The sequence below is a fragment of the Calonectris borealis genome, chromosome 9 (assembly GCF_964195595.1).
Source record: "Calonectris borealis chromosome 9, bCalBor7.hap1.2, whole genome shotgun sequence".
NCBI classification, from domain to species: domain Eukaryota; kingdom Metazoa; phylum Chordata; class Aves; order Procellariiformes; family Procellariidae; genus Calonectris; species Calonectris borealis.
In genome coordinates, this window is record NC_134320.1 from 21,565,522 (window position 1) to 21,593,374 (window position 27,853).

At 46.0% G+C, this 27,853-nt stretch overlaps 2 protein-coding genes across 6 annotated transcripts in view; one reads left to right on the plus strand and one right to left on the minus strand.

The window, feature by feature from the left end:
• The window catches only part of ZMAT3 (zinc finger matrin-type 3), a 410,758-nt gene that overhangs the window by 42,086 nt on the left and 340,819 nt on the right, over positions 1-27,853 (plus strand). The window lies entirely within an intron of this gene.
• The window catches only part of LOC142085434 (calcium-activated potassium channel subunit beta-2), a 150,234-nt gene continuing 132,217 nt past the window's right edge, over positions 9,837-27,853 (minus strand). For 3 of the 5 annotated variants that reach the window (XM_075157369.1, XM_075157370.1, XM_075157367.1), the window contains exons 2-5: positions 27,640-27,750; positions 20,981-21,151; positions 18,261-18,456; positions 9,843-12,001 (exon numbers count right to left, since the gene is read on the minus strand). In XM_075157369.1, the coding sequence (XP_075013470.1) occupies positions 11,717-12,001; positions 18,261-18,456; positions 20,981-21,151; positions 27,640-27,695 (708 nt within the window). In that variant the 5' untranslated portion in view covers positions 27,696-27,750 and the 3' untranslated portion in view covers positions 9,843-11,716. Of the gene's footprint in view, positions 12,002-18,260; positions 18,457-20,980; positions 21,152-27,639; positions 27,751-27,853 lie in introns of all 5 variants that reach the window. The other 2 variants (XM_075157368.1, XM_075157371.1) reach the window with 2 other exon arrangements.

A 27,853-nucleotide genomic window follows, 5' to 3' on the forward strand; every position in this document is an offset into this window, starting at 1 on the left:
CACGAAGCTAGCAGCAGGACTTGTACTTCTGAGGCACCCCAAGCCCAACTGCAATTACGTATGGAAGGTGAGGCTCAGGTACATCTTGAAACCCGCAGTCAGGAGGACGCATAGAAAAGTCGAACCGCTACACGGTCCCCGTCTTAGTGCGCTGTTAGACTGTCTCATCTTCCAAAGAACCGTGTAATATTGAGAAGGTAAATGTAATTCATTATTTTTTCAGTTCAAAAAGCTTAATGTTTTGCAACTTGCATATGCTTATTTGCTTCCCAAGAAACAGGAGATGCCACACAGTGCAAATGTGTTATGCATTGAGATTACATTAATTCTTTACATTTCATATGCTGGAGATACCCTGGAGTCACTGAGCAGGAACTCTGCCAGATTCAAACAAAATGTTTAAAAAAAAAAAAAGACGGTGGAGACACTGAAAACAAGGACCAGTGAGAAAAGGGTCTGTTACACTGTCTCCACCGTCTGTGAAGAAGTAGGGGAAAAAAGTTTTGAAACAATCCAGGTAAGTCAATTGGTTTTGCATCATTTCCTCCTGATTGTTGCTTTTTCTTATCATGTTTCACCACATTTTGCTAGAACATGGTGATATGCACCATGGCTGCTGCTGGTTGACAACTGATGGTAAATCCAGGTGGACACTCATGGCTTATTGTGGAGATTTTCTGGGAAGAATCCTCTGTGAGGGGAATAGGACTTGGTCTATCTGTGGGGCTGATGGCTGTTTTTGACCAGTTCCCACTTTTTCAAGTGCAGAAACACCCTGATCTTTGGCCTGGACTACAGGTAGGGCCAGGATGAACTGGAGGAACATGGTCTCTGGTGGCTGTAAAGTCTCTGTGTCAACAGATTTTTATTTTATTTGGGGAATGGCCAGAGACAGGGGTCTAAGGGAAAGTCTGTTTGCTGGTCTCATTCTTGTTTCGAGGCAGGGCAGATAGACAAGTCGGCAGGCCTTTCTGGGGAGAGGTGGAGAAGTCGGCATATGCAGGCTCCCAGAGCAGGTGGAGGGGACCTGCCCTTCAGTGGGGACCCCTTTGGTGACACACTGCTCGGCTGGCAGCAGCCATCCAGAGCCAAGGGGTAAATTCAACCCTGGTGCAGGGCACAGAAGGGGAGCTGATGGGGGCTTCTGTCCTGCAGCACTTTCCTAGGGTTTTAACACTATGGAGTTAAAAACTAAAGGTAAACTGGCCCTGCTTTCCAGGGTCAGAAATGTCTGAAAAGGATCAATCTGGAGTTGTCAAAATGTTTCCTTCAGGTTGTTTTTGGCAGGGACCTGACCTGCTTGGGCTGCGCCCTGCTCAGAGCAGAGCCCAGTGTTTGCATTGCGCCAGCCCAGCAGTTTCACCGATGCTTGGCAGAGTTGAGCAGGAAACGGATCCACAGGATTTTGGGGAAAGGAAGGCTGTCCATCAGCCTCCCTTAACTTAATCCTCACCACCCTCACAGGCATGACAGCAGTGTCCTCCTCTGAAGGACATCAGACATGTCTCCCTCTTCCATCCTTACTCTGACCGTATGGTACCTTGGCTCTGACCCCACCCTGGGTACCAGAGCCTTGTAGCTAACTTTGCATGACGCTCTGCCACGGAAAACCAGCTTAATCTGAGTGTCTGCTGGTGTCCACCCCTGAGCTGGGCTGCGTGGGGACTGCATGGCTATCTCCGTACGGAGCTGCTTTGTGCCCTGGGGCAGGAGCCAAGCGGTTCTGCTGGCAGAGCAGCATTTGGCAGCAGTGCAATGAGGCATTGAGGGCACACGCTAAACAATGAGGGTTAAAAAAGATGTTGAAGAACGACTCATTAACTAAAAGTCATTTGTCTGGGGCAAGGCCAGGGGTCCTGTGGAAAATGGTATATCACTGTATAGTCAAAGCCTGTATCATAACGTGTATATACAAGCAGCGCTGCATGGAGGCTATTCAGGCAGCTCTATTTCTAGCATTTTGTAACTTGAGTGCTCGCTTTTGCAACCTGAATAATGTTCTTTTAAGTGTAGAGTTTGGGGTTTTTTTTTTAAGGATGTAATTATAATCTTGTTCTACATAATTTAACAGCATCAGGGCAGGAGCTTTTTATCCAAGGCTGGAAGTAATTGTCGGGCTCGCTTGTTAAACAGCTGAGGCGACACGAGGGAAGGAGAGAGGTGTGTATTTCCAGTCACATAATGGAGAAGGGACAAGCCCACCTATGGGTGTGCACGCACAGCCTCTGCAGAGGGTGGGATGGGTTGTGAGCTCGGGGCAATGGTTATAGCATTGCCATGCTCTAGGCAGCTCCTGCAAACCACTGTAGGCAAAGGTTAAGGATCACTACTGAGATGTCTGCACCCCAGATGCAGAAGAAATGAAGTGGCTATTTGGGACTTCGTGCTGCGTGCCTGATGGCAGGATGGACTGCCACCTCCTGTCCTGCTCTTGGACTGAGGTGTGAGAGCTTTGAGGGTTATCTCAGGCATGGGGCAGCAGGGTTTTGGGGCCCAGCAGAAGGGTTAATGGCCAACGACTGCATGAGAGGGCCATGGGTGCTTCCTCACACTCCCCTTTGGGGTCATTTGTAGTACTGGGTCCATAGCAAGCTGCTGTTGGGGATGGCCAGCACCAAAGTCAAAGGGCTGGTGACACCAAGGCCTCCTTGCCCAAGCATATTAATTTGGGTTAGTACTAATCCAGTTTACAGGGCTCTGATGATGGGAAATGGATGGCATTTTGGCTTTGCTTCTTCTGCTTTCTGCATGTGTTGACAAGCATGGCCAAGTCATCACCTGGAGGGAGGCCAGAAGGGTGCGAGGGGACTCTGAAAGGGTGTGAGGGAACAACAAATTTCCTAGATCATTAATTTGCTATTTGTGGACAGAATGTTATTGGCTCGAGATGAAGGACTGCCAGAGATGGCAGCAGAAACCTGGGACTGCAGATGTTTTCCCTCCTTAAGGTGACTGCTCAGCAGCACAGAGCTAATGGCAGGACACCAGAAAATCGGGAGCAGTGAGTGCCTCCCAAATTCCTCCATGCAGACCTGCGGGGGCTCAGGAGCAGGTACCGCTTGCTGTCGGGGCAGGGACACTTGAAGCTGCCCAGGCTCCCCTGTGCCCCTCTGCGACATAAGGTACAGTCCCTCGCTCCTGTCTCAGGATTAACCTGCTGGTTGGAGATCATGTAAAGACCTGGTTTTGACAGGAGAGGATCTGAATTCCCTCTAATGCCAGTTCTAATTTTGGTGATCCTTAGCACGGGGAAAGCCTCCTGGATAGGTCTGCACCCTCCATAGGACGCTTTGAGTTAAGTGTGAAAAATGGAGTGTGGTGGAGTATTAGCAGAAAATTAGTTTTTTGAAAGAGATTGCTCAAATTCTCCACTCACAGCCACCTCCATCACAGCTTCTGACTCGGCTACTGTCCATTCGACGAGCCCTGTACTCAGGGCACTTGCCTACCAGGTGTTGGGGTGCCCTTTCCCCAATGCCACCGGGTGCTGCTGTCCCCAGAGCCCAGCCCAGCGTTTCTGCCGCCCTCCACGTGGGTTTCGCAGCATTTGCAGTCCCTCCTCGCCCGCTGCCCAGCTGGTGGGACCCAGGTCTGCTGGTTTATCATGGTGCCTCTGGTGATCGCCATGGGGATGTACTGTGAGGGGACCTGAGCGGGTGAATATTCAGCCCCAAAGCAGCTGAATCTCTCAGTGCTCGGTAATGCAGCGTGTCTCGAAGGCGGCTGATCCCGTCTGCGCTGCAGAGGACGAGGTCTGTCCTCCACTTCTTGTCTTTGATAAACAAAGGAGAAAAAATCACCAGTGATTTCGGAGAAGGTGGATCCTTCGGGTCAGTAGAGTTGCGCTGGAAATGTTTTCATTGCAACTTTCTGCAACATTTTTTTTTTGAGGTTTGCCTGACACAAAACCCTTTGACATGGAGGTTGCTGGTAAGTTAATGGTGCTGTCCCAGCCCGGGTATGAGCGAATGTGAGCGGTGAGCACTTACAGAGAGTACAAGTGCAGAAAGCTTCGCTGCTGGAGGAGGTGCTTGCTTTCCACATTGATTCACTTTGGGCTGCTCTTGAATTCCAATTTGTTTGAAATCAGTGGAGGTTTGGCTGCTGATCTTGGTGGACCAAGGTCAGATGTCCGGACTGGATGTTGTCTTTCCTTGGAAATTTTTCTTTGTTTTTTGGTTTTGATACTGAATACTCAAAACTTTTAGCATCTGGTTCAGTGGGACTGATAAGCAGCTACTCCTTGGGAAGCGGACATCCGTGAAGGGCCGTGCATTGTGCCCATGAAATGAAATCCTGGGCATTATTTCCAAACAGGGCATGCCACCTGCACAAGACACTGTGTCCCTGGACTTCCCTTGGGCGTACCTCCAGCGACAGGTCTGTCGGCAGGAGAGGCGGTGGTAGCTAGACCAAGGGCTGTGTCTGGTGACTGCAACACCCGGTGCTGCCCGTGCAGAGGCCCCCAAACAAATCGTGCCCTGGGAAACCCCCGCATGGAAGCAGACGATCCTCATTTCTCCTGGGCAAAGCAGAACGTCTTGTTTATTCATGTTTGCTCTTTGTCTTTTTCTCTGCCTGCTTTCCCACTCTTTCCTGGAGGCTGTTTAATGGAAACATTGGACTGACGGGACTTGCCGGTGGCAGTTTACATGCTACGAAATAGTACGCTTCAGGAGAGCTTGCCTGGCCTCTGTTTTGCTGTTGGGTGGGACGTAATGTCTAATCCTTGGAGGCTGAGTCCCAGCAACTCCTCTGTGCAGGAGGAGCTAGCATGTGCCGGGGAGGGAAGAGAGCGGCCAGCGGTGGGAAATGCGCTGCTGCTGGTACTAACTTGCTTTCCCATATGTCTTTAAGCATATGGTAAAGTGGTGTAGAGGAGACGGCAACTAATTGCACTGGGAGTCCCTCCGTGTTGGGTTTTGCAGCCTTCTGAGTTTTAGCAAATTCCTGTTGTATTGTTCAGCTGTCTTGCTGTATTAATGGCTTTGAACTCTTGCTCATAAAGGGAGTGATTAAGGTGTTGCTGCTTACTCATCACAATTTGCTTCCTACTTAATCTGTGATGAATATAACAGAGCTTATGTGCATGGTGATTAAAACCAAGTGCCTTCCATGTGGAAGAGTTTCAAAATGCTCTTCCTTCTTGCCCACTTGATTTTGGTTCTGGAGTGCCCAGCAGCTTCTGGCACAGGGGATCCTTTGCTTGTGGTCTGGAGCTCGGTGTGCGGGTGGCTGGGTATTAAAATGTGCTTTTATAATTATATACAGAATAGCAATTGTGGTTATGCAAAAGAATAGCCAGGTTGGAGACTTTAAGGAGAGAGATGATGATGATGAAATTTCCCACATTCCTCATCTACTTTATCACATGATCTATTACAAAGTCTACCCTAGGAGATGTTTTCTTGAACATTTTAGCCTAAGTTGTGTGGGAAGGATGTTTTCAGTTCCACAATATTTTAGCTGTTTTTTTTCCTATCCTGCGTATGGGATGAAAAATGAAAATTTTCTGCAAACAGAAAAACCTGAAAAAATAAAGTTGGGTCAATATAAAGAGCTCAGTGGGATAGTGGCAGATGACTCCATTTCGGGTTCAAATTTTATTTGTGTATTTTATTCCAAATCAAATTATTCTAACTTTTGGAACAAAATGATGTATTAGAAATGGTGTATTTAAAAATGAAGCTAGCTTGGGGTAAACTGAGTGGCAAAAAGTGCCACTTTCAGCAGTTTTCTAACATTTTTCCCTATAATGCATTAGAAATGGAGGACACTTTTGAAAAAAAAATAGCCATAATGTTTTTTTTTTTTTGCAACCTATAGCAGGGGCTGATCCTGCTGTGCTGTACCAGAGGGCGTGAACATATCTGCTCCCCTAAATCTGACCTGCCTGCCTCCTTCTAGAAATGCTTCTACTTCTCAGCTGTTTTTCTTGAACTTCCAAAGTAAACAAACCTTTTCTGTGTTTTGGATGAGAAAGCTGATTGCTCATCTCTTTTGAGTCATTTGCTGGTCTTCTGCCTGGAAATGGCCACGCTTTAGTATTGCTGGACATACAGAGTTTGCAGAACATTTTTAGAATGAGCATCTCTTACCCTCTGTGTTACAATAAAATCACTAGGCAATGAAATATTCTAAATTCTCACCTGAATAATTGTAGTTCAGTTAAAAATATATACTCACCTACCAGCTCCCTGTATGGAAATGGAGAACTATAAAAAGTAGACAGGCTTGCATGGAGGGTTCTGCTAATGTTAACACATTTTTTCAGTGTTTGGAGAAATTTGATTAATTTAGAAAAGCCTGGTGTGAATTCACCTGGCAGCATTTCCAATTTTTTTTCAGATCATTTCTGAAGGACAAAAAAGTCCTCTGTGTGAAATGGGATTTGTTTTACATTCAGCAACTGCAGGTTGAGGCTAAAAAACGGCTTGTCAGGGGACCGGCACGTGGCTGGAGGCGGCGCGGCTTTGCCGGGCAGCGCGTGAGGCATCCACCCCTCCTGGTTCACTGCAACTTCTCAAAACACAAGAGAGGACGCAGCTTGGGAGAGCCAACTCATAACGGGCCGGGCGCTGTGCTGGCCGTGCTCCTGGGGCTCAAATGGCACGCCGAGTCCACCCACCCGGGTGTACTGGCCATGAGCTCTGCCCGTAGGGTCATCCCAATTTGCAACAGCTCAAACAATTTGAATCGCATGGCCTGACCCCTCCATTTTGTGTAAAAAATATTAAGCTGGTTTGGTTTAAAGTGCACAGTGCGTGTGCACAGGAATCGCTCCCCGGAGCAACGACGTCTTCTGCGGGGACGTCAGCACCCGGGAGAGGAGCTGATGTCTGGTGGCTGCTGCCCCACTCAGGTAACGATAATGGATAAATGCTCCTTTCCTCCTTCCCAGCGCCTCCTAATTTAGTAGCTGTTATACTCTTCGAAGTAGGTGCTGTGCTTTACTCATAGTAACGATCAGTGATGTTCTCTGAGATGACGATCACCCGACCCTGGCTGGAGCCCGGCCCGGGGGCTGGTGGTTATGTCTGCGTGACTCATTCTGCGCTTTGCTGATGGGTGAGAAAAATGGAAGAAAGGAAATGTGTTGCTGGTCAGCCTCAGAAAAATAAAATGTTCAAAGTGTTCGGTGAACCGAGCAATTGCCAATAGTTTTTTTTCACGTCAGAGGAACTATTAAATTTATTGTTCAAGCTTTCCTAACAAAAAACCTACCCCCACCCCTGGATTTTAAAAGGTAACATCAATTCAAACTGAAAAATGGAAACATCTTGTTTTCAAAACACTGAAACGAAATAATTGATATTTTTCAATTTATATGCTTTTCACTCTTTCTTGCTCAACAAAAACAATTTGGCAAAGTTTGTATCCAGTTGGGAGGTGTTTGGGTATGCCACAAACTGTGGGTGGTTTCTTTCTGCAAAATCGAGTGCTGGGAAGCGACAGGTGTTCAGCGGAGCAGAAAAGTGAGGGTTTTTTTCGCAAACCTTTGATAGATGATGAGCAGTACGGTGGCTAACGGAGAGCTGATGCTACCGTGCTCAGACGCTAAGTCTATGAAAACATCGTATTGCTGCAAAGGTATTGGTTCAATCCACTCGAATGGCTGCAGCTATTTTAATAAGGGCATGATGGCACGAGAAGAGAAATTAGCTGACCAATTTTTAAGGTGGTATTACCTTGAAATTGCCATTCCCTTTAGAGGTTATACTAGTACAGTTGTATTGCTGTAAGGTCTCAGCTTTCATAGTCAGACAAGTGCAGGAATCTGCTCGGACCAGGCTTACACCAGCCAGTTCTTTCTCAGCAGCTTCTTCCATTGAACTCTTCTGTGGCTGGTGATGAGGATGGAGATGAGGGTGCAAAGCCAGCAGCATCCCCAGCCTTGCCTTGGGACTTTATTCCCTTTTTTGTCCCTCAGGTTTGAAATCACTGCATTTGAATCTTCTCGACTGTGGTTTCTCGAGGTGTTCAGGCTCTTGTGTTTCCTGAGCCCTCTCTCCTTTCTGTGTTCACCTCAAACAGACACTGGAGTGGGGTGCGCTTGCACTCTGGGTACATTTTGTGAGATAAAGTGACGTCTTCTCAATTAGAAAAACCAAACCAAAATAAGTTCTCCGTTGTCCTAGCTGGTGACATTTAGTAAGTCTGCTGCAAGGTGCCAAGTTTCGCAGTATTACAGCGGGGAGGGATGTTCACACTTCAGCTTCAGATTTAGCTGTTCCAGAATAGAAATAAGACCTGACATAAATAATCTAATTAAGAAAATTACAACTATTAAAAGGCCATGTGAATTTGGCACCTGGAATACTTATGCATGCTTTAAATCCCACAAGGGTGCCTCTCATAGGCTCATAATGCTTTTGAACACTGCGCCGCCGTTTTCATATCGCACTTTCCCATTCGGGGGTTTTGCAGCACTGCTTGTTCCCTGCTGTCCCGAATGCCCAGCTGGGACATCAAGAGGTGAGATGTTTGTGCTGGGAAGAGTCAAGACCGGTCTCAGAAACATGGTGGATTTGCCCTATCACTGAATTTCACTACCATGTATTTCTCATTCATTTGAGCTGCCTACAGGAACATCAGTTCCTTTTGCAGGGGATAAATGTGCTATTAAAAAGGAAGTAGAGAAAGAAATAGCACAGGGTAATGTCCCCTCTGAAACAGAACCTTTCTTTGGGGCAGCAGGAGTTGTCAAAATTGTGTTTGTAATGCGAACGCTTCAGTAGGGGGTTAACAGTGCCAGTGATCAGACGGATAATTCCCTTTAAAATTATTGTTTTACCTCGCTCCATCAAATTACTCAAGTTGTTTTGCTATCCCACAGATCTCTCTGTTAATGTCAACAAAATGATTATAGACTGCAACAGCGTCAAGATGTTTCACCCACAGGAGCGCTGGGGAAATGTTTATGGCGCAACATGTTGAAAGCAGCGTTTGATGTGTAAATGTCAGGAACAATCAGCTTTCCTGTCACCAGAACCAAAATGCACAAATACAGGCGCCGAAAATGTCACCAGAGAGCTACTTTATCGCAGGCCGCATAAATCGTCGTGTAAATGGCCAACATCGGTGTCAGTAACGGTGTGACAAGCTACCACAGCTCTTTGCTCGTGATGCCGTGCACCATTTCTGACTTGTGAATCGCAATCGGCAGCACGGTCCTTCCTTCGGCATCGGTCACCGAGCTGATGGCGGGGAGATGGATGAAGGACATCCATGAGGATGGCAACACCAGCCAAGGATCAAACCTCTCTGCTTGAAGGAAAAACAGCTTTGTTAAGGATGAAGATGCACCCTGGGAGCCACATGGGCTGTCTGGAAATGGGTCAAGAAGCCTCCTTGGCTGTGTGGCTCTGGGGGCCTCACCTAGATACCTCTGTTCTTGGCAAAACCTGCAGAATGACGTTTTGTAACAACGATGAGCACCTGCAGCCTGGAGCCCCTTGCGTCGTGGGCACCAGGCCGAGGGATCCCTGTGCCCCTGCATGGTGGTACCCATGGCCGTGCAGCGGAGGGGTGGGGTTCCCCATCTCTGTCCCCCCATCCATGCTGGCACCTGTGGCGAGTCACGCTTTCTGCTGGCAGATGGGTGGTCAAAGAAAGGTTGCTGTCAGTCCACCCAAAACTTTGCGACCCCAGTCCCATTGAGGCCGAAGGTGCCCAGATTTGCTGACGATGGTTTCTGCGAATCTCATGGATTGATCAAAACTACATTTTTGGAAATAAACCTTTATGAATTCCCTGTTGCATCAGCACTCTTCATTTCTTGGTAATAGAAGCTACAAAGAAAACTCTGATGAAACAAGCCAGATCTGAAGGCAGAAGATATTGAAATCTGGAAGTTTTAATTTAATATTTTTATTACATATTTTTGGAGCCCTGATTATACCCCCACCCTCCAGGAATTTATTTACCTAAGAAAAATTATACTACTGATTACAAGATTGTAGGTTCATTTTCACTGCTGAGAATTCATTTTTTTACAGCTCGCATTACACTTGCATGACTTGTAAAGTTTTGTAACATCTTGAAATTTTTAATGCTACGTTGCGGAAAGGTACTTATATATAGATGAACTAGGCAGAATACTTGCTTTGCAGTCTTTTTGAGGGGGAAAAAGTTAGTTTCTTGGTTTGAAGAGACCTGTAAATTATTTATTTGAATTGTTGGATAGTGAGTTCACAGGGTGCTCGCAGGACCTGCCTTGCATTTGTCCTTCAGGCTGGGTGCAAAGTGAGAAACTGTGGGAGATGTGTTTAAAACATAACATAAGAAGGAATGGTTTCTACAGGGGAATAAAAATAAATTATGCAGAAATCATGACTACAATGTGCAAGAAATTATATTGGCAAGATCCCTGTGGTAAATATTTGACAGATAGGACAACATCTTAGTCAGAATCTCAGTTTTTCCAATAAATTATTGCACCTGGGCCTTTTAAATCATAATTCATGTCAGCCAGCACTGCACACTGAGTTAAGGTCAGGAGAGATTTCCAGATGTATTGTGATGATTATCTAACAATTCAGTTAATAGAGCCATAGAATTGGATGAGAGTTTTGTCAATTCCGATGTCACAGCAACGGAGACCTTTGACCGAAACAACATCATGAATATTGGATAAGATCCTGCAGTGCTGTTCCTCCATGTTATGATATTATCCAAGGATGAAGGTTATAAATGCATGAATTATACTGTTCACTTTCCAGTTGGTAAAAACAAAGAAAAAACCCCCCATAATCAAGTTCCAATACACAACTAGATATAATATAGCTTTTTCTTTATATATCTGTATATATATCAAGTAAAAAAATCTAAAATAGTTGGAAGTAAAAAATGAAAAAATAGCTGATTGTGTTTTTTTTTCTTTACAGTGATATGGTAGCAAATACAAGACAAATGAGTAATAAACCTTTATATAAGGTGTTCTGGTCCCATCTCCATCAATAGGGCTCAGACTAGAATAGAAAATGGAACAAGGTGATTTTTGTTTTTTTGGCTACAGCTTCTGCAAGTGACAAAGATGATGTTGATAAGACAGAAGGAAATTATAGCACTAAATAAAATAAAACTCCAAAGTGTTTTCCAAAAGACCTTAAACACCATAGGGTAAAATTTACTTCTGAACTGGGGGCGCAAACACAGAGCATCACCGAGTCCTACTGAGCCTGAAAATACTGTGTGCTTATCCTGGCCTCAAAATACATCCCTGTTGTGCCATCGTGTAAAAAAAACCCTATCAATGCTTTTTTTTCCCCCTGCAGCCAATAATAAAAAAGCAAAGCCGCAAATCCATCGAATGGACTGAGCCAGATGTGAGACCTCAGTGGTGCTCAAGTAGTTGGCTGCCCTTTGTCCAGCGGTGAATTTCCCCCAGAATCCTTTACATTGAAAATGTCAATTGACTAAGCTTGGCAAATGGTCACACTGAGCCCTATTTTGGCTGTAGAAAAGAAAGAAGTACTAGTCTCAGCATAAACCAAGATCATATAGATGGTCAACACAAAACAGTATTTTTTTTCAGTTGTCTGCATAATAACAACATCATGTTTGCATATAGAACAGCTTTTGCATTATTGCTCTACTTATAAGAATATAGTAAGGAACTTATAACAGACTTGCACATTACAAACTTAAGGTTCTTTGGTGAAGAATGAGAAAACAGTATTTTCGCTGTAATTAAATCTCAGAGAAGTTTTCGTTTTTATCTGTTGATCCTTTGGATTCTCTCACAGAGGAGGGAAAGGTATTGAGTCAGCTTTACCATTGCGACGATGGCGACCCCGCCGATCATCATGCAGGTGGGCCAGAAGAGGGAGTGGAACAGCACGTTGGAGCTGTACAGTTTGGTTAATATCACGTTCTTCTGAACACCTTCGGGGTCGTAGAAGCAGGAGAAGCGTTGGTACTTTCTGAAGTTTTCCATCACAACGTTCACCAGTGACATGGACTCCTCGTAATTCTTGCCGCACTTGGGTATATATGAACACTGGGAAGAAATTAGAGGGAGAAAAATGCATCTCCAAATCAGATACAATGTCTGTTTTCAGGTGGCAAGCAGGAAAATCTCAAGATGATTATGCTTTTCATAATAAAAGTGGAATACTATTAAGCTAATAATAAATTTATCACAGACAAAACTCAATATTTTGCACATCTACAGAATTTCCCATTGGAGAACCTCCAAGTGCTGTACAAACATTAATGCTTTAATCTGCACAGCGGCCTCATGAGATAGGTGAATATATTATTATTGCTAATTTACACATGCAAAAATGGAACTGATGAAGTGCCTCTTCATCTTAAGTGGCATGCATATGCTCGCAGTTAGATGGGTAATTGCCTCTCTGTAAATACAAATCTGGTGGTTCAGATCTCACTTGGATGGGCTCAAAGTGATCATAGTGGGCACAGGAGTTCACTCACAGAGGAGAAGGCTGATGAGAGACCTTCATACAAATTTTCCCATGGAGGTAATGCCTCGATTAGGGACAAGTATATAGTCTAGGAGAAAACGCAGTTTTCCTACTGACAACCCAGAAGACTTTCATTCGACCTCTAGCTGAAGATCAGCCTGGCTACCAGGATGGCTCTTAGTCTTGTTTTTGCTCTTGACCCCAGTGCAAGTCCAACAGTTCCTTCTCTCTGAAGATGCTGCTTGAATTTCAGTCTCAGTCACAAAGAAAAGATTTGGGGGTGGCTCTGTCTAACGGAGTTTCAACCTAGCATTCCCAAGGAATACTGAAACCAAGTTAATTAAAAAACTAGCTTACGGAGTGCATGCACTGAAGATACTCCATGGGACATGTAGGACGGTGGCCCTGGGCTGTGCTGACCATTCCCTGCAAAGAGCTAGCGTGGGCTGGTGTGGTGGTGGGCAGACACACAAGGATTGAGGCCGCATCTGGATTTTGACCGAGAGCAGAAACACCTGAATTTGCTGTTGCTGGTCTGGAAGAGGATTGATGGAAGCAGGCCGGGGCGTCTCACTCCCTCCTCTCTTCTAGATGCTTATACCCCTCCACACCTGAAGGTTTTCTACACCTGCACAGGATTTTGATTAAATTCCCTACCTAGGCAAGAACTGCTTCAGGACAGGGGGAAATCTGCTGCTTAACTTCTCGTTGAACGTGCATGGGAGGACCCAGCAGGTCATCGTTCCCTAGCAGTTATGGGGTGATCGTGGGTCCCCACCATGCTCCCTGCCTGTGCTGCTGAACCTGCTTGTCCTGGGTGAGCACCTAAAGTAGTTCCAGATAATTTAATGAGAGAAAGTGAGTTTTGCAAAGGAAAAAAGATGTTTTGATTAAAATCATGTGACCCATGGCTTTCGATTATTATTGTTTTAATGCATATATTTTATAAATGTCCCTCAGTTCTTTTTCATGACCATGTTGTGACTTTTTGTAATGTACTGTGACAAATCTCTAGCCCTAATAATGATCAAAAGATTTATCTCGTAACAGGATTTGATTGATTAATTGGCAAGTTTATTAGCACAGACTATGATTTGAAGCGTGGCAGAAAGATTGTCTGGTGTTACTAGACTGGAGCATTAAGGGTCGAGCATGGCAGCACTGCCATTATGAATTTTTCATAGAGCTCTAGAAATTAGAGATGGAAAATATCAGAGCAGTAATATCTCATCCATCTTCCTGCTGGTGCAGGTCTGCTCCCTCCAGGATATTCTCTTGTGCTCTGCCCAGCTTTGTCTTAAATGTCCAAAGCCACAAGCCCTCTTCCAGTGCTTGTGACTCTTTAATAGATCATAATCTAATACGTAGGGGAAATTTCTCAGTGAAGCATACCTCATTTTCTTTTACTAAATTCTGTGCTCTCTCTGTTGTAACAGCAGTATTTCCAGCTCAGGTGGGTTTTTTTTGTTGTTTTATTTTTTCTTGCAAGTTTAGTGCTATACATTTTTGTTTCTTGAAGTCCCAGCTGTTACTACCCTGACTGAGGAGATTAAATGAGGACTTGGCCACTCTTGCTGAAGTCCAGCCCTTCCCCCTTGACAGAAAACAGCAGGCACATAAAAACTCAAATGCTGACAGATTCCTGGACCCAAAGTCTCTGGAAACGTCCCAAGAGCGCAGCAGGGGGAGGTCTGACTTCCTGCAGGTCCAAGGAGTTGTGCAAGGGAGGTTGATTTACTTTGCCTCTCAGCCAGGCGCCTTGTGCTGAAACCGTCCTTCTCCAGGCGATGGTCTCCCATGCACTCTCCAAGACATGGGTGCCCTTTACTCCATACGCTATCTGCCTCGTCCCAATTCTCCAGAGCTCCTGAAGGCATCTTGGCCTCCTCTCTGAGGAGCTCCTCAGCGCAAGAAATTGCTGTGTGCATTAAGTTGTGATTGTGGGGTGCTCCTGGCCTCCTTCCACTCCTCGGCTTCCCCAAGGATAGCACAGGGCTAGCTCTGCCGTGCTGCATAGGTCATTGGCAAGCAAGTAGGTAGACGCGGACAATGGGATGTTTTGAGTGTTTTCTTTGGTTTGATCTTCATTTAGTTTTCTCCAATGCCTGGCAGGGAATTTTATGTCCGCAATTGTTACGCTGTACCTGTGAATGTAGACTGCTAAATCTATGCTGTATTACACCTCTGCGTTGTCAAACGCTTGGAAATCTGCAAATTTGAAAGTAAACAATGTCTGGCTCTCTACCTCAAGTGAGGATTCTGTGATACAACCTGAGAAAAGTGGTTCTTCTGATCACAAGAAGGACATACTAGACAGTTACAAAGAGAACTTGTTATTACATTTCCAGCTCAGCTTTTCTAATTTAAAGGACTGGGTAGGTAGCCTGTATGAACCACCTCTGGACATGTCCAGTCCAGTGCCTGCTCAATGCAGAGTTGCTCAGGGACTTGTCCAGTCAAGTTATGAATATCTCCAAGGATGGAGATCACACAACACCTCTGGGAAAGCTGGGGCCAGTTTCATTTAAGACAACAGTTACATCGAACACTCTATTGCCAGGGATGCCCCCAGTTCAGGCTGGGCAGTGAAATACACGGCTCTCGCCATACGTCTGCAGTTGGGGTGTATGTCTCTGTCACACTGAGCTTGGAAGCTGGGACTGGAAACTTTGATACGATGTGCTGTGGCAATCTTTGTGAGAAAGTGGTCGGGACGTCAATTTACACCTCTTTTGGAAAGTGCAACAGGTTTGAACCGAGGGCTGAAGGAGGAGCTTTGTGTCTGCGTTGGCCTGATGCTGATTCCTGCAGACTGAATTCTCCAGCCCCAGCCCAGAAATGGGTCTGCTGGGAACGGCAGCCGAACATCACTGCTCCCCCCGCCCCCGGCAAACTCCTCCCCAGTTTATAAATGCCTGAACCTTCAGCGGGAAACCATGAGATCCCCTATCATTTCTTAGTCTCAGGCAGTTATAGCTGGCATAACGGTGATTAAGGTGATTAAAGCCTGCTTGTTATCTCACTTATGGAGCACAGGTATAAATCAGCAGTAGCTCCGATGGCAGGAAAAGAATCAAAATGATACAGTATGACATTGAAACGGGGCCTCTAGAACTGCTTTAACTACTGCAGCCCTTCCTCAGGGTGACAGCCTGGCTCTGTGGTGCGGGCACAAGGGGACACCGGCCGATTTACCTCTCCCAGAGGCTGTTACAGCCTCTGACAGCTGAGAAAGGAAAGTGTAGCTGTGAAAGCATTTGAGCCTCTATGGTTGTAGTATTGACAAGGGGCTGGAGGTGTCTTAAAGGCTAGAGATAAAGTATGCACAGCGAGAGCAATGAAAAGCCTTGAAAAACCTTGTGTGCTTTCCTGGGAAAGACTTCAGTGCTCGCCTGGTATCCATTTACTTCCCACTGATTCCCATCGGAGACTGGCAGCAGCACGCTGTAGATCTCAATATAAATTGCACCTACTCCTTACCGCACCTTGTGGGACAGACAGCAAGTCTCCTAGATTAATCATTATTTAAAATCAAAGTGTATTTTGCTCCATCCGTGCTAGCTGGCGGGGAGAGGAGAGAGACGGGCTCCAGATGCTGCTCTGCATGCGCGGCGGTGCTCAGCGAGGCAGAGAGGTTGGTGGGGGGATGCTGACCGTTTGAAGGTCACTGGTGTTGGCCTCGGAAGGTAAGCACCGTGCTCAGCAACGTCCCCAGTAATGTCGGGGCTCAGTGAGCCAGGGAAGGTTTTTTTTTTTGTTAATTTGGCAAGGAGAAGGATAGGAAACCCAGACCTGAGCAGGTAGGTGGAGAGAGACAGCTAGTACCCAGCTGGAGCATCACAAAACCAGCCGTGCCCAGGGCTGCTCGTCCTGCTGCACGGGGCTGCTCTCCGGCCGGGGGAGATGGAGTGTCCGCCCAGGGAGCTGAGATGGATTGTGCTGATCTGAGCTTGGAGTCTTTGCTGATCCCAGCTGGGCATAAGAAGCCAGGTATTTTATAGACATTGCAAACTTCCATTCAAAACTGCATTTGGATTCATGTCACATAGCCAGCAGCATGTCAGGAAAACCTAGGAATCCTCCTGAGAGCAGAGCTTAACCTGTAAAACAACCTTGGGCAGGAGAAGTATTAACTGTGCCTACATTAAATTAAGAGGAGGCGGCATCTGGGAGAATTTCAAAGTCCATTTCAGCAAGCAAAAATCATCAATAACAGAATGTGCAGATTTATGCTGAATCTCTTCATTTATTTGAATCCAGTGGAGCACAGAGACCGATCTGATCAGTTTTAATCAAATTGCGGCATGAGCGTCACTGGCTTTTGCTTCTGCCCCAGCAGAAAGTGGGGTCTGTCCTGCCGCAGGCTTCAGGAACGGCGAGTGCCTCCTTTCTTCACTGATGCTGAACCGGAGGGGAAGATTGGGGCACTCTTCTCCATTTCACACTTCAGATCCAGAGGACTTCATCTCTCAGCCACAGGAGCTAATTATCCAGCAGAATAACCGGCCCAGTGCAACCATGGTGTGCTTTGACTAATTTTAATATCGCTTCATCTTAATATGCAGAAGTAATTTGGTCTACTGAACTGCTGCCATAAATAGAAACACAATAGGTTACGTTGTCAGCTGCCTGAACCGGGGCTCTGCTGTTACAGGCTGCGCTTTGCCAAGCGCCCATAGTTTGGGGTTCAGTGACCTTGAATAACTAAGTAGTTAATGCAAATCTGGCACTTGTAAGTCTAATGACTTAGCTCACCGCAGCTCGCAGTCTTAGGTACCCAGGCACTGAAGATAGGAAGAAAGGAAGGTGGGGAGAGGGGCATTTCTTAGTCCGATCCTGCCTTGCTATGCGGAGGGAGCGAAGAGCCACCTGCGAAGAGGCGGTCGCTTGCCTGGGTGTGATGCACAGCACTGCGTCAGCCGCACAGCTGTGGCTGCGGGCCGGCGGGGAGATGCCTTCTGTGCATCCACTGCGTTCATTATAGCCTCCAGACAGGAGCTGTCTCCATCCCACCTGGATGGAGTTATGCTGGATTTTGTACTTGCTGAAGCAGAGAGAGGAAATCTTCTGCAGATTTGTTAAAAATAATTTTTTTCGTTCAATGTCTGGAATCAGGAATGTTGTGCAAGAAAGATGGGCTGACTCAGTAGCTTATACATGCCCAAAAGCCAGACCTTTTATTTTTACGCTGCTGCTTTTATCTTGACAGTCCCTGCTCAGCAAACTTTCAGCATCTTTGCACCATCCACAGGGGTAAGTGCTGTGCCTTGACCCAGCGGCACAGCTGACCCCAGCGGAGATGCTCAGGGCGCAGAGTTTGGCACCAGAGATCGAGACGGAGACACGTCTGCTGTTAGACGCGGGGCTCTCATCTCTCCCTGTCGCCGTGCCTGGCCCCTCAGTAATAAGGCCATTTCTATTCTCACCGCTGCAGATACTCCGTGGACGTCGCTACGGGTGTTCACTATCATGCAGAGCCATACTCGGGTGGGAAGTGACTTGTCCACAGCCCCACAAGCATATCAATGTACAAGTGCTCAGCGCTAGCTTGCACCTGTAAAGCACCGGCAAAGGATGAGGGGGCCTCCAGCCCCTGGGGCCACCATCCTGTGCAGGATGGGCTGCGCTCCCTGCATGGGATGGAGGTGGAGAACTGCCCCCTCCAGAGACGTGAGCTCAGTTTGTGCACTGATTTCTGCTTTCTCTGCTCTGTATTTACCAGGGAAGCAGGAGCTGGAAGACTTATATTGCTTTAAAGTGAGGAATGGGTATTACAAGGCGAGCAGCCCTCCAGAAACCCATTAAGGAAGAAATTTTATTCCATGCTCTTACCTCAGAATTAATTTTCATTGTTTCCTCGGTGTGGTAGAGCAGAAGCTTCTGGCCAGAAGAGGTGAGATTAACGTACACCTGGAGGCAGGGGTACTGAGAGATTTTCCAGCAGTCTGGACCGCAGCTAAATGAGCAGTTGAAGGTTTCTGTGATGGATGCATTGAGAAGCGAGCACTGAGCCTCTTCTGTCCAGACACTAAGTAGGAAAAAAAGAGATGTTAGAGCATGGCAAGAATGGGCAATAAGCACAAAACACAGCTCAGGCTTTCCATCAGGGATATACCAGGGGGCATCTTGTAGGAGATGGTACATGTTGCAGAGCTTTGAGCAAAGCTCAACTTTGGACTTTCTCACTTCACACATCACAGAGAGAGAGTGTATTATTCTTAATACCTAAAGTTTGTGCTTTGGGCACAAAAATACCTGATTCACTTATGTCTATATATGAATGAAAAGGGAACTGGAACTTTTAGTCTGGAGAAGGTATATTTGAAACAAAAGGGAATCAGCAGAGATATCGGAGAAGAAAACTGAGCAGCCTGCCCCGGGAAGAGCACAACGCACGCAGTGCATGACGGGACGCCCTGGACCAAGACGATGGTTAACCACCAAGTCCAGTTCAATTTTAAGTGAAGGCTGGGAGGATGACTTTGAATTACCAGGGTACATATGTTCATGTGCATGAAGACACAGTAACACATGAGTTGTACCGCACGCAGCTCCACTTGTGGAAAGGCTTTTTCTAGCGGCAGCTTGCTCGATTTTCCGTAAGTTAAGCCAGCAGATGTAATCGTTCTGGAGGATTTCAGCTTATCTCCAGTTCACCAGAGGCTAAAACTGGAATGATGGAGCCTGGCTGTGCACCGGCAATGTTCACTTGGGTTTCTTGCATGTATTTAAAAATCTACGGCTGTATTTTCCATAGGGACGAGAGCAGTGGGAAGGGCACACCAAGGGCTCTGTGCGAGGCCCTGCACAGGCTCGGGGAAAGGTTTCACCCCAGGGCTCCCCTTAGCCCCGCTCAGCCCCTCGGCTCACACCCAGAGCCTGCCCTGCCCCTCAGCGTGAACGGGCTGAGGGTCTGCCCGCCCCTTGCCAAACCTACCAAAGGCTTTACACAGTAAGTGATATCAAAGATTTCTGACTAATTCTCTTGGTGCTTTACTTTGGCAGTAATTCCGCTTGTATATTCCGTTTTACCTTTATTTTAAATTATGCTATGATTTCTGGGGGGAAATCAAATGAAAGGATTTTTTATTCCCCTCCCAGGCAGTATTTTGTTGGAGGGGCATTGCTGTCTGTAAAGGAGAATAACCCCTAAGGAGATCTGGCCATGCGAAGAGAAGTGACAGCAAAGACTCCTGGGTTGTCTTCTTCTCCTCACTTTCACCTTTCTGACTGCTGTTTTATTCATGCATGGGGGTAATAACGTAACACCTACCTACAACAGACTTGTGAAGATAGAATATTTGATACTTCATAGGTGTTTTGATATCTTCTGGCAATTTTTCACATGGTTTGTAATATAAATCATCTCTTTCCACATGAGCAATTTTGACCTTAGCAGCCTCTACAACTGACCCTGATATTGCTGAAAGGTCTGGGAGAGCAGTTTAGAAAAGTAAATGCTCGTGGATACTTAACAGGTCTTGATCTCTGTTTTCAAAATCTAAACTTTGCTTGGATTTAAAAAGGGACAAATACCTTTATGGCACCAATAAGATGCTGCAAATCAGTACAGTTCATCCTCAGGCATCGCTATTTTTTCCTTATTGTTGCAGGATCAAGAAGGAATATTTTCCTGCAGGTACACCAATATAATTGAGGATGTTCGTACCAGTTAACTGTGGGCACTTATTATACGCGCCTAAAGAAGCAGCCTGTGGTGGATAAGCCAAAACGTGCCAGGTATTGGCCGCTGCCTCAGGGTGGTTTTGGGCATGACAGACTAATGTTTTGATCCCCAATTACACATTTTTCATTCTCCTAACTCCACTGATCAGGGCAGAAAAAACATTGTTGACAGTCTTATTACAGTCTGGGTTGGATTTTAAATAGGGCTGGTGCTCGAAAACGGATTTCAAATGCTGCTAATGAATCACAGGCCAAACTTTCTGCTTTGTGACAGAGAAAGAAACCAGAGAAGGCCTCAGAAAAATTAAGTGCAGTGCAGTAATGATGAAAGATGATCTTTCACTTTCAGCACATTACTATATTTCAGGAGGATTTAACTTGTTAAAATGAAAGTAATAACCTACATGGAAAACTACATGCTACAAAACAGCTTGATTTCTTTCCCAAATTAATTCTCCATTCTTCATTTGGAAGTGCATTGTTTCTCGAGGCTGCTAAATATTTTTGCTGTTTTCTCCTGAGTGTGACTGGGCTTTGCAGCAAGAGCCCCTGAGAGGCTTACAGGGTTCAGCGGACTGCCGACCAGCTGATATGGATATTATACTGGTGTTAAACTGTGGCTAAAGCCTATGGATCAAGGTTTCGTCAAACAGGGATCTAATTCTTCCCTCGCTTTTGCCGGTATTACTCAGTTCGCTTTCACTGTAGTTATGCCTAATTTATACTGGGGTAAGGAAGTGGAGAATCAGGGCTACGTTGACCAAAGGAAAAATTAGAAAACTTCAATAAAAGGAGTGAAAAGAATAAGCCACGAGAAGTCAGCTGGAGCAGAGAGCGTGAGATCAAAGTAACCATAATGAAATTACCTTTGCATGTAAGACCGCAGCAGGGTGATTCCCAGGAGAAAGTACATCATGATAGAGCACACCATCATGGCCAGCCCGAGGAGTATGGCCCGGTCTTCTCCGGCTTTTAGGGCTGTGACTGTTTTCCTTTTGTCCAGTAGATCATGATCCTTGATTTTTTGGTAAATATTTCTGAGGTTGAAAATAATACATTCTTATGTGAAGTTCATATTTAATCAATGAAACCTCTACAGGGTGGTAGTTCCACCTCCATACCCATCTCATGAGAGAGAAAGGCTTAAAGGTCCTCAGGTGTCCTTTTTCATCGGATTCACTCTGACCTGGTGGAAATTTATTCATCTCCAAAATAAATTACAGCCATTTCTGAAAAGGTAAAAACCTCTTATAGCAAACATGAAGACTAGACACTTGTGCCAGCTCAGTAAATCCTTCTTTGGTACAGCTTCATTGGCTCAGTTGAATTATACCATAGGGGAATTTGACCTGTCAATGCCAATTTAGGCCACTAGAAGATGTTTAGGTATGTGACGTGTCTTTTCTTTAGTTGAAAGACTAACATATGGTCTTATGTTACCATATGTAGAAAACAGCCTGAAGAAAATCACTAAAATTATCTGAAAGGACCATGGTCTTTTTGGATTCCCTACAAGCTAGTGGTTTGGGTAATTTTCCACCCTGAGTGTGACTCAAAGCTCATGAAACACTATGGGGATTTTGCAATTGATTTCTGTGGGTTTTTTTGATTGGGAGCTTATTTACTTTATTTATAAAATAGCTTTCTGGAAGCCCAGTTACTCATTACAGTGAAAAACCTCGCAGAAAATTATCCACCAAAGCTATTTGTTCTGGGATTAAAAAAAAGAAGATACAACAAACCATTCCCCCTTCAGCAGGGAGTCCTTTGCATTTTCTAACCGTAAGTCCTTCTTTCATCTCCGAGCCTTTGATGATTCAATGGGTCATGAGGACACAATGGTGAAGAAGGAAATATTTGAGTACATTTCAAACACACTCAAACTTTGTGGGTTTAAAATGTACTTACAGACCTGAGGCTGGTCAAAATCTCCTGTGTTTTCTGTTACGGTTCTTTTGAATCCTCCAGGCAGCACCCGAAGCATGTGAACCGCACACCTCTGAGCCCTGGCACCACCATAACATGGACATAGCAGTACACGTGGAAGAAGTTCCTCTTCTACTGTCTGCAAAATGGCAGGTGAGCAACATCAACATCACTTTGGGCTCTAGCATTTAAGCTGAAACCACTCATTTAAGCTGAAACCACCAAGTTTCACTCAACCTTGGAAAAAAGCGCTGTGTGTCAGACCAACCATATAACTTACATTCACCAATAGGGACAAAGAAATAGAGTTAAGACAGATGTAAAATCATACACAAACACAGTAGAAACAAGAAAATAGGTTTAATCATAAACTCCCTGAAACTGGAATTGAATTTGTATTTAGATGATGAGTCATAGCCAGGAAAAGCACATACGGTGTGGGGTTTTATAGCAAAAATTTTGCTCAGATGGTACTGCAGTCAACAGTCTCCCGTACCTAAGACCCCTTGAGGTTTCTTCATCCAGCTGTAATTTACATCTCTAGATGTCCATGGTTTCTCTTCAAAACCATCCTTTAAAGCTTGTCAATGTTTTCCTAGCTGGAAATGAAATGGTAATTCAGCCTGTCAAATTTTTCTCTGGTGTTGGGGAGAAAAAATACATTGTGAACTGGCAGATGCAATTGCCTTCAAAGAAGTAATGTAGAGTAATAATCTAATATTACTTTTATATTATTATTTATCAAACTGTATTTAACTCTGAGAGCTGCTATTAGGATGTGCATTGCTCCCAAATGGAAGCAGGCAGGAAGGCAGAGACTGTCGTGCAGTTCCAGCACATTAACCGATCACACAGCATAACCTATGTCAGCGCGTAGACATAAACCAGAGACAGTGCAATCGCTCGCTAATGTCACCAGAGCAGCTAGAACATAAAAGGGGTACAAATGGACAATTTAAAAACAAATAGCTAATTGAGAATGGTTACAAATACTTCCCATGTGGCCTTGAGCCAAGAAACGTGCAATGAGAGATAAAAAAGGATGGACTGAAGGGTATGTTGTAGCAATGATCTATCTGGCAGGTGACTGGCAAAGGGGATGGTGTGCAGTGACCGCCTGCCAGGCGGATCTCCCATGCTTGCCTGCCCTGGTAAATAAAGCTAAATAAAACTCTGCCTCGGGAGCCATGCTCGGAGCAGTCGTTCGGTTGCTCTTTTGCAAATATTTGTTATTCAAGGTCCCAAACAACAGGGAAGTGGTAGCCTGGTGCACCTTACTGAGGGCTTTTTTCTCCTGAATCCCTGCCAGGAGTCAGGCTGGTAACACACGCCAAGGCGTGCGGTGGCGTGGCACGTGCCAGCGCATGATGCACCGGTCCCGACGCCGCCCAGGAGACACACTGAGTAACTGTTCCTCCTCCTCCTCCCCGCCCGTGCCTGCGCCGGGGAGGTGTCAATTTGCTCTGTATGATGCTGGGAACATCTGCTATTACCAGACTTCACATTTTTGCCCCCCGAGAGCCCTGGCTTTGGGGGACATGATATGTTGTGCAGATTATTTTGCCATGGAGCAGCCTTGGCATCTCCTTAGCTCGAGCAGCAGCGGTGGCCTGCACGTGTGCTGCTCTGTGGGGGGGATTTTGTGTACGTGTGAACTTTTGGCATAGCCCAGGGACCTCTTTCTGCTCGGTGAGCTGGAAGTGCGCCGTGCTTAGCCGACTGATTTTGGATCCCAGGGCGGCACAACCACAATTAGCTGACTGCTGCGGTGTGTTTAAGTACAGATCACTGCATCCCAGACACTACCCATCTAGGTGACTCCATCTAATACTTATGATTGCTTCTGATAACTCCCCAAATATGACACCGAGGGGGGCTGTTTGTTTTTAAAGAAGTCCTAGCTGTCAGAACATGGGGTCTCTCTCTGCCCTGTGCAAAGCTATTTAATAGAAAGCAAGCCTCCAAGGATAAAAGGTCTTTGCTCTCCTGATCATTTCCAAACTGAAGTTCTCCCCTGCTAAATCTCTGTGTTCTTTTTGCCAAATTGCTCAGAGGATACGGGCTGGCTGCTCTACCTGGGCTCAGCTCAGAGAGGAAATCTCAGCCGTGACCATGCCTGCTGGGGACAGAGCAGAGATTTCCCTCTCCGTATCTCAGCACAGCAGCAGCGCGGGGATCCCTCTGCAATGTGGTCAGCAGCTCCTTACGTGATCTCCAGAGGAAGGCTTAGGGAGGACCTGTGCGATGAAATTAAGCAGCCCAGGTTACACGAGACAGTCAAGGAGAATTACAGTGCCCGTTTAAGCCTACTGGCCTTAATAAGAAATTCTACATCTTCTGTAGAGTTACTCATATTTGCTGCAGCCAAGACCGACCTTTGCCATCATGAGGGACATGGCCTTTTAGCACTTGGTTATCTGAAGGAGGAGGCACGCCACATGCACCCTATGTGCTCTGTGCTCTGCTGATACAGGACTGCTCCACAGCTGCAGGGATATGATGAATTTACTGGCATGTATTAGGAATGGTCCAGTATGCCAAGGGCTTGCAACTGGGCACTGCCATGTAGAGCAGAAAAGGCTAAAGTAGTGCTTCTTCTGACTCAGTACAACAGTTCTTGTTTTGCTCCAAAATGGGTAGACCTAAGAGCACTGCAAAGGGGGTCTAGTTTCCTCCCTGGAAATCTAGAATAATGAGGCACCAGCAATTACTTTATTTTTTTGAAGATATAGACAAATTACCTACCCTCAAATTCCTTCCGTTGCAAATGGACCATGGTGTGGCACTGAGGGAGACGCTGCCTCCTCCTCCCTGCACGGTCATGGGGCTTGTCAGGTGGGGATACCTGCCTGCCTGAATTATTCAAAGTGACTTTGAATTCTCATTCAGAGAACTGATATCACAGTTATTATGCAGATGTCATTCAAATTACCTCATGTTGAGGTGTTTACTGATATCAGAAATCCTTGAATGGAAGGGTCAGAAAACCTCCTGTGTATCTTACCTGCAGAATTCCCAATGCTCAGGGACTTTTCTGCTGAGAAGCCAATTTCTTTACTTTTTTCTTTACAGGGTATATTTAGCTGCATCAATTTTTGTTATTAGAGCTATGGCAACAGGAAATCTCTCTGGAGCTCTCACAAAAGTCTCAGTGATGGTTGTAGAAAGATTGCTATCAATACAAACAGATTTTGTTCACTCAATTTCTTCCCTCTTCCCCACCAAACTGGACTGAACTGAACCAAACCAAACCAGTGCTTTTGTTTTCCAATCTTACAATGTTGTGGAAAACATAATTGACAGCTGAGAAAGAATGAGGGCTTGACTAGGTTTCCGAAGCCTAAAAAGTGGCAGTTGGGGAACAGCAGATGTCTAAAACAGCAATGAAATACATAAATTTTGGGCTCGATCCTACAAAAGCAGATGCCCGAGAGACACCTTCCACCCAGGAGGAGGCAATTCATCCACAGCAAGTGACCCAGGCTGCACAGGGTGCTATTACGGTGCAACCCCTCAAAAATCAGCAGTCGTGGCATGTGTTAGGTGAAAAGTTTGCTGCCCCAGCTGACAGTCTGAAGTTTAAAGAACAAAAATTCCTAGGAAAGAGTCATTTAGGGGAAGTAATTTCTCTAAAATGCACCACCTGTTTGATATAGTGATGCTGCTGGTGACCTTACACGTGTTAAAATCACTGCCAGACACTGGCGGATGAGTTTCTCCCACCAGCAACACTTGCTCTGTGTTCACACCTCTCTTCTGCAGTCCTGAGGATATGGTCAGCACTCTCCTATTTCCATTTTCTCTTCCTCCCTTTCCCTCCTGCATTTTATTAATCACTCACAGGGTACAAACAATTCCTTCTGTATGGCTCTACAGGACCACCTGGGAAAAAAACCCACCCGAAGGCTTGAAAAGGCACCTGAAATTACCTGGTGTGGCTGTGTGTAAGTACAGCGATACTGCTCCCTACCTCCCTATTTCTGCAGGCAGAAAGGGGCAAGCTCTGCCCAGAATTTAAGCTGACCAGATGCCAGTGAGCCCTGTTTGGCACAGCGCTCAGCTCAAATTAATAAGTCCCAGTGAAAGGCATGGTGTGAGCTGAAGGCCATGTCAATCAGGAGCACATGGCTTCCAGCCAGCCCAACGTGTGGGCAGATATCTCCTACAAGTGTCTAACGTTGGACCATTCTGTCCATGAGAGTGTTTTAACGCAGAAGAACATTAGCCTGGGGAAAATTCAATTAAAGAGGAGACTTGCAGAAGTACATGAGACAGTTAGATAACCAGCTCCAACCGAAAGTCCATGGAAACCTGGTGCCAAGCTGGCCTTTGTGGCTTCAAAATATCTGCTTGGGATCAGATTATCAAAAGAGCTGAACACCTATGAGGCCTTTGCAGAAAAGTTCAGCAAATGGAGCAATTCTCCAAAAAGACTCGGCGTCCTGAGGACAGCTCTGCTGCCTGAACTCATGAGCGCATTTTCCCAAGCAGTTGCCAGCAGTAATGTCTCATTAGAATAACAGAAGAGTGTGTTTTCCTAATTGGCACTGTAGATATATTGACCTCTGGTTTTGTTTCACCGGAGTCTGATTTTTTGTGATTACATTTAGTAGTGACTGCAAGGGGAACTGAAGGAGAGGAGGCAAGGGAGGGAAGGGGAGAAGAAAGGAAAAGAAAGGGAAACGTGTCTGGTTGTGACAAGACAAGCTGTCCGGCAAATCTCACTACAAAGGAGAGAGATTTTGGAAGGATGAGTCTGAGCATTTCTGACAATTGTTCTTTCATCAGTGATATTTAACTTCCTTCATTCCCAACTGAGTGCTGCCTTTGTCTGTGGACTTAAAACCTCTCCGTCCCTTTCCTTGTCTTCTGTGTAATTCCCTGCCCCCCTGGGAGATCCAGTAGCTCATTTATTCCTCTGTCTCCTTCAGCCTATTCCCTCCAGCAACACCACTAAAGAGGGCTGGTGGGCTTCCAGTATTCAGCTCACTTTCAAGCTACTTGTCACCCGCCAGCCACTGTGCAACGTATTGCGCACATGCTCATCCTCACACACACGCATATAAACAGCATCTCTGACAGCTGGATGCACCATCCAGATGTGTTAAAGTTATATAGGGCAATGATTTGGCTGGGGGAGAGGAGGCACTCCGTGTGTTGTCTGGAGGGGGGTGCAGGAGTGGTGTGGGCTGATGGCTGGAAGCAGGACACCTACAAAATGCATAAAGGCTTCACAGGGGTTGGAGCTGGGGCTGCAAACCTATGGCTGGGGATTAGTGTGCTTTTAAATGTGCGATGTCTGTGTGCTGACCTCAGAGATGGTCATGGTGTGCTGCTGATGACCTGGGGACAAGGAAGACTTTGGCCATGGCTCTGGCATTGTCCCTCCATGCTGTTTTGGCTTGGCACGTTAAGCCTGGCACTCATCAGCCGGTCCTGTTGTTGGTGGAGCAGTAGTGGGGGCGGGGGCGAGAGGCAGGAGGGGGACACCCTTTGCATCCCTCCTACTTCTCCAATACCACCACTGAAGAGAAGCTACAGGTACACACTCACAGAGATTCAAAACCCGTAAGAGACAATCAGCATAGATGCTGTTTACCTTTTCTCATCATGTCTGTAAGATGTAGAGCTCCGGCCACTGGTCCAAATAAACATTTTAGAGGGTTGCCCAGTGTTGGCTTTGCTTGCTGCAGTGGGACGATGGAAGGACCTGGGGGAAGAGCGATAATTTTTGTCACTGCCCATCCAACGCGGCAGACCATGTGCCAAATGCCCTGTGGCCGTGCCCAGCATGCTCTGAAGATGGACCATTT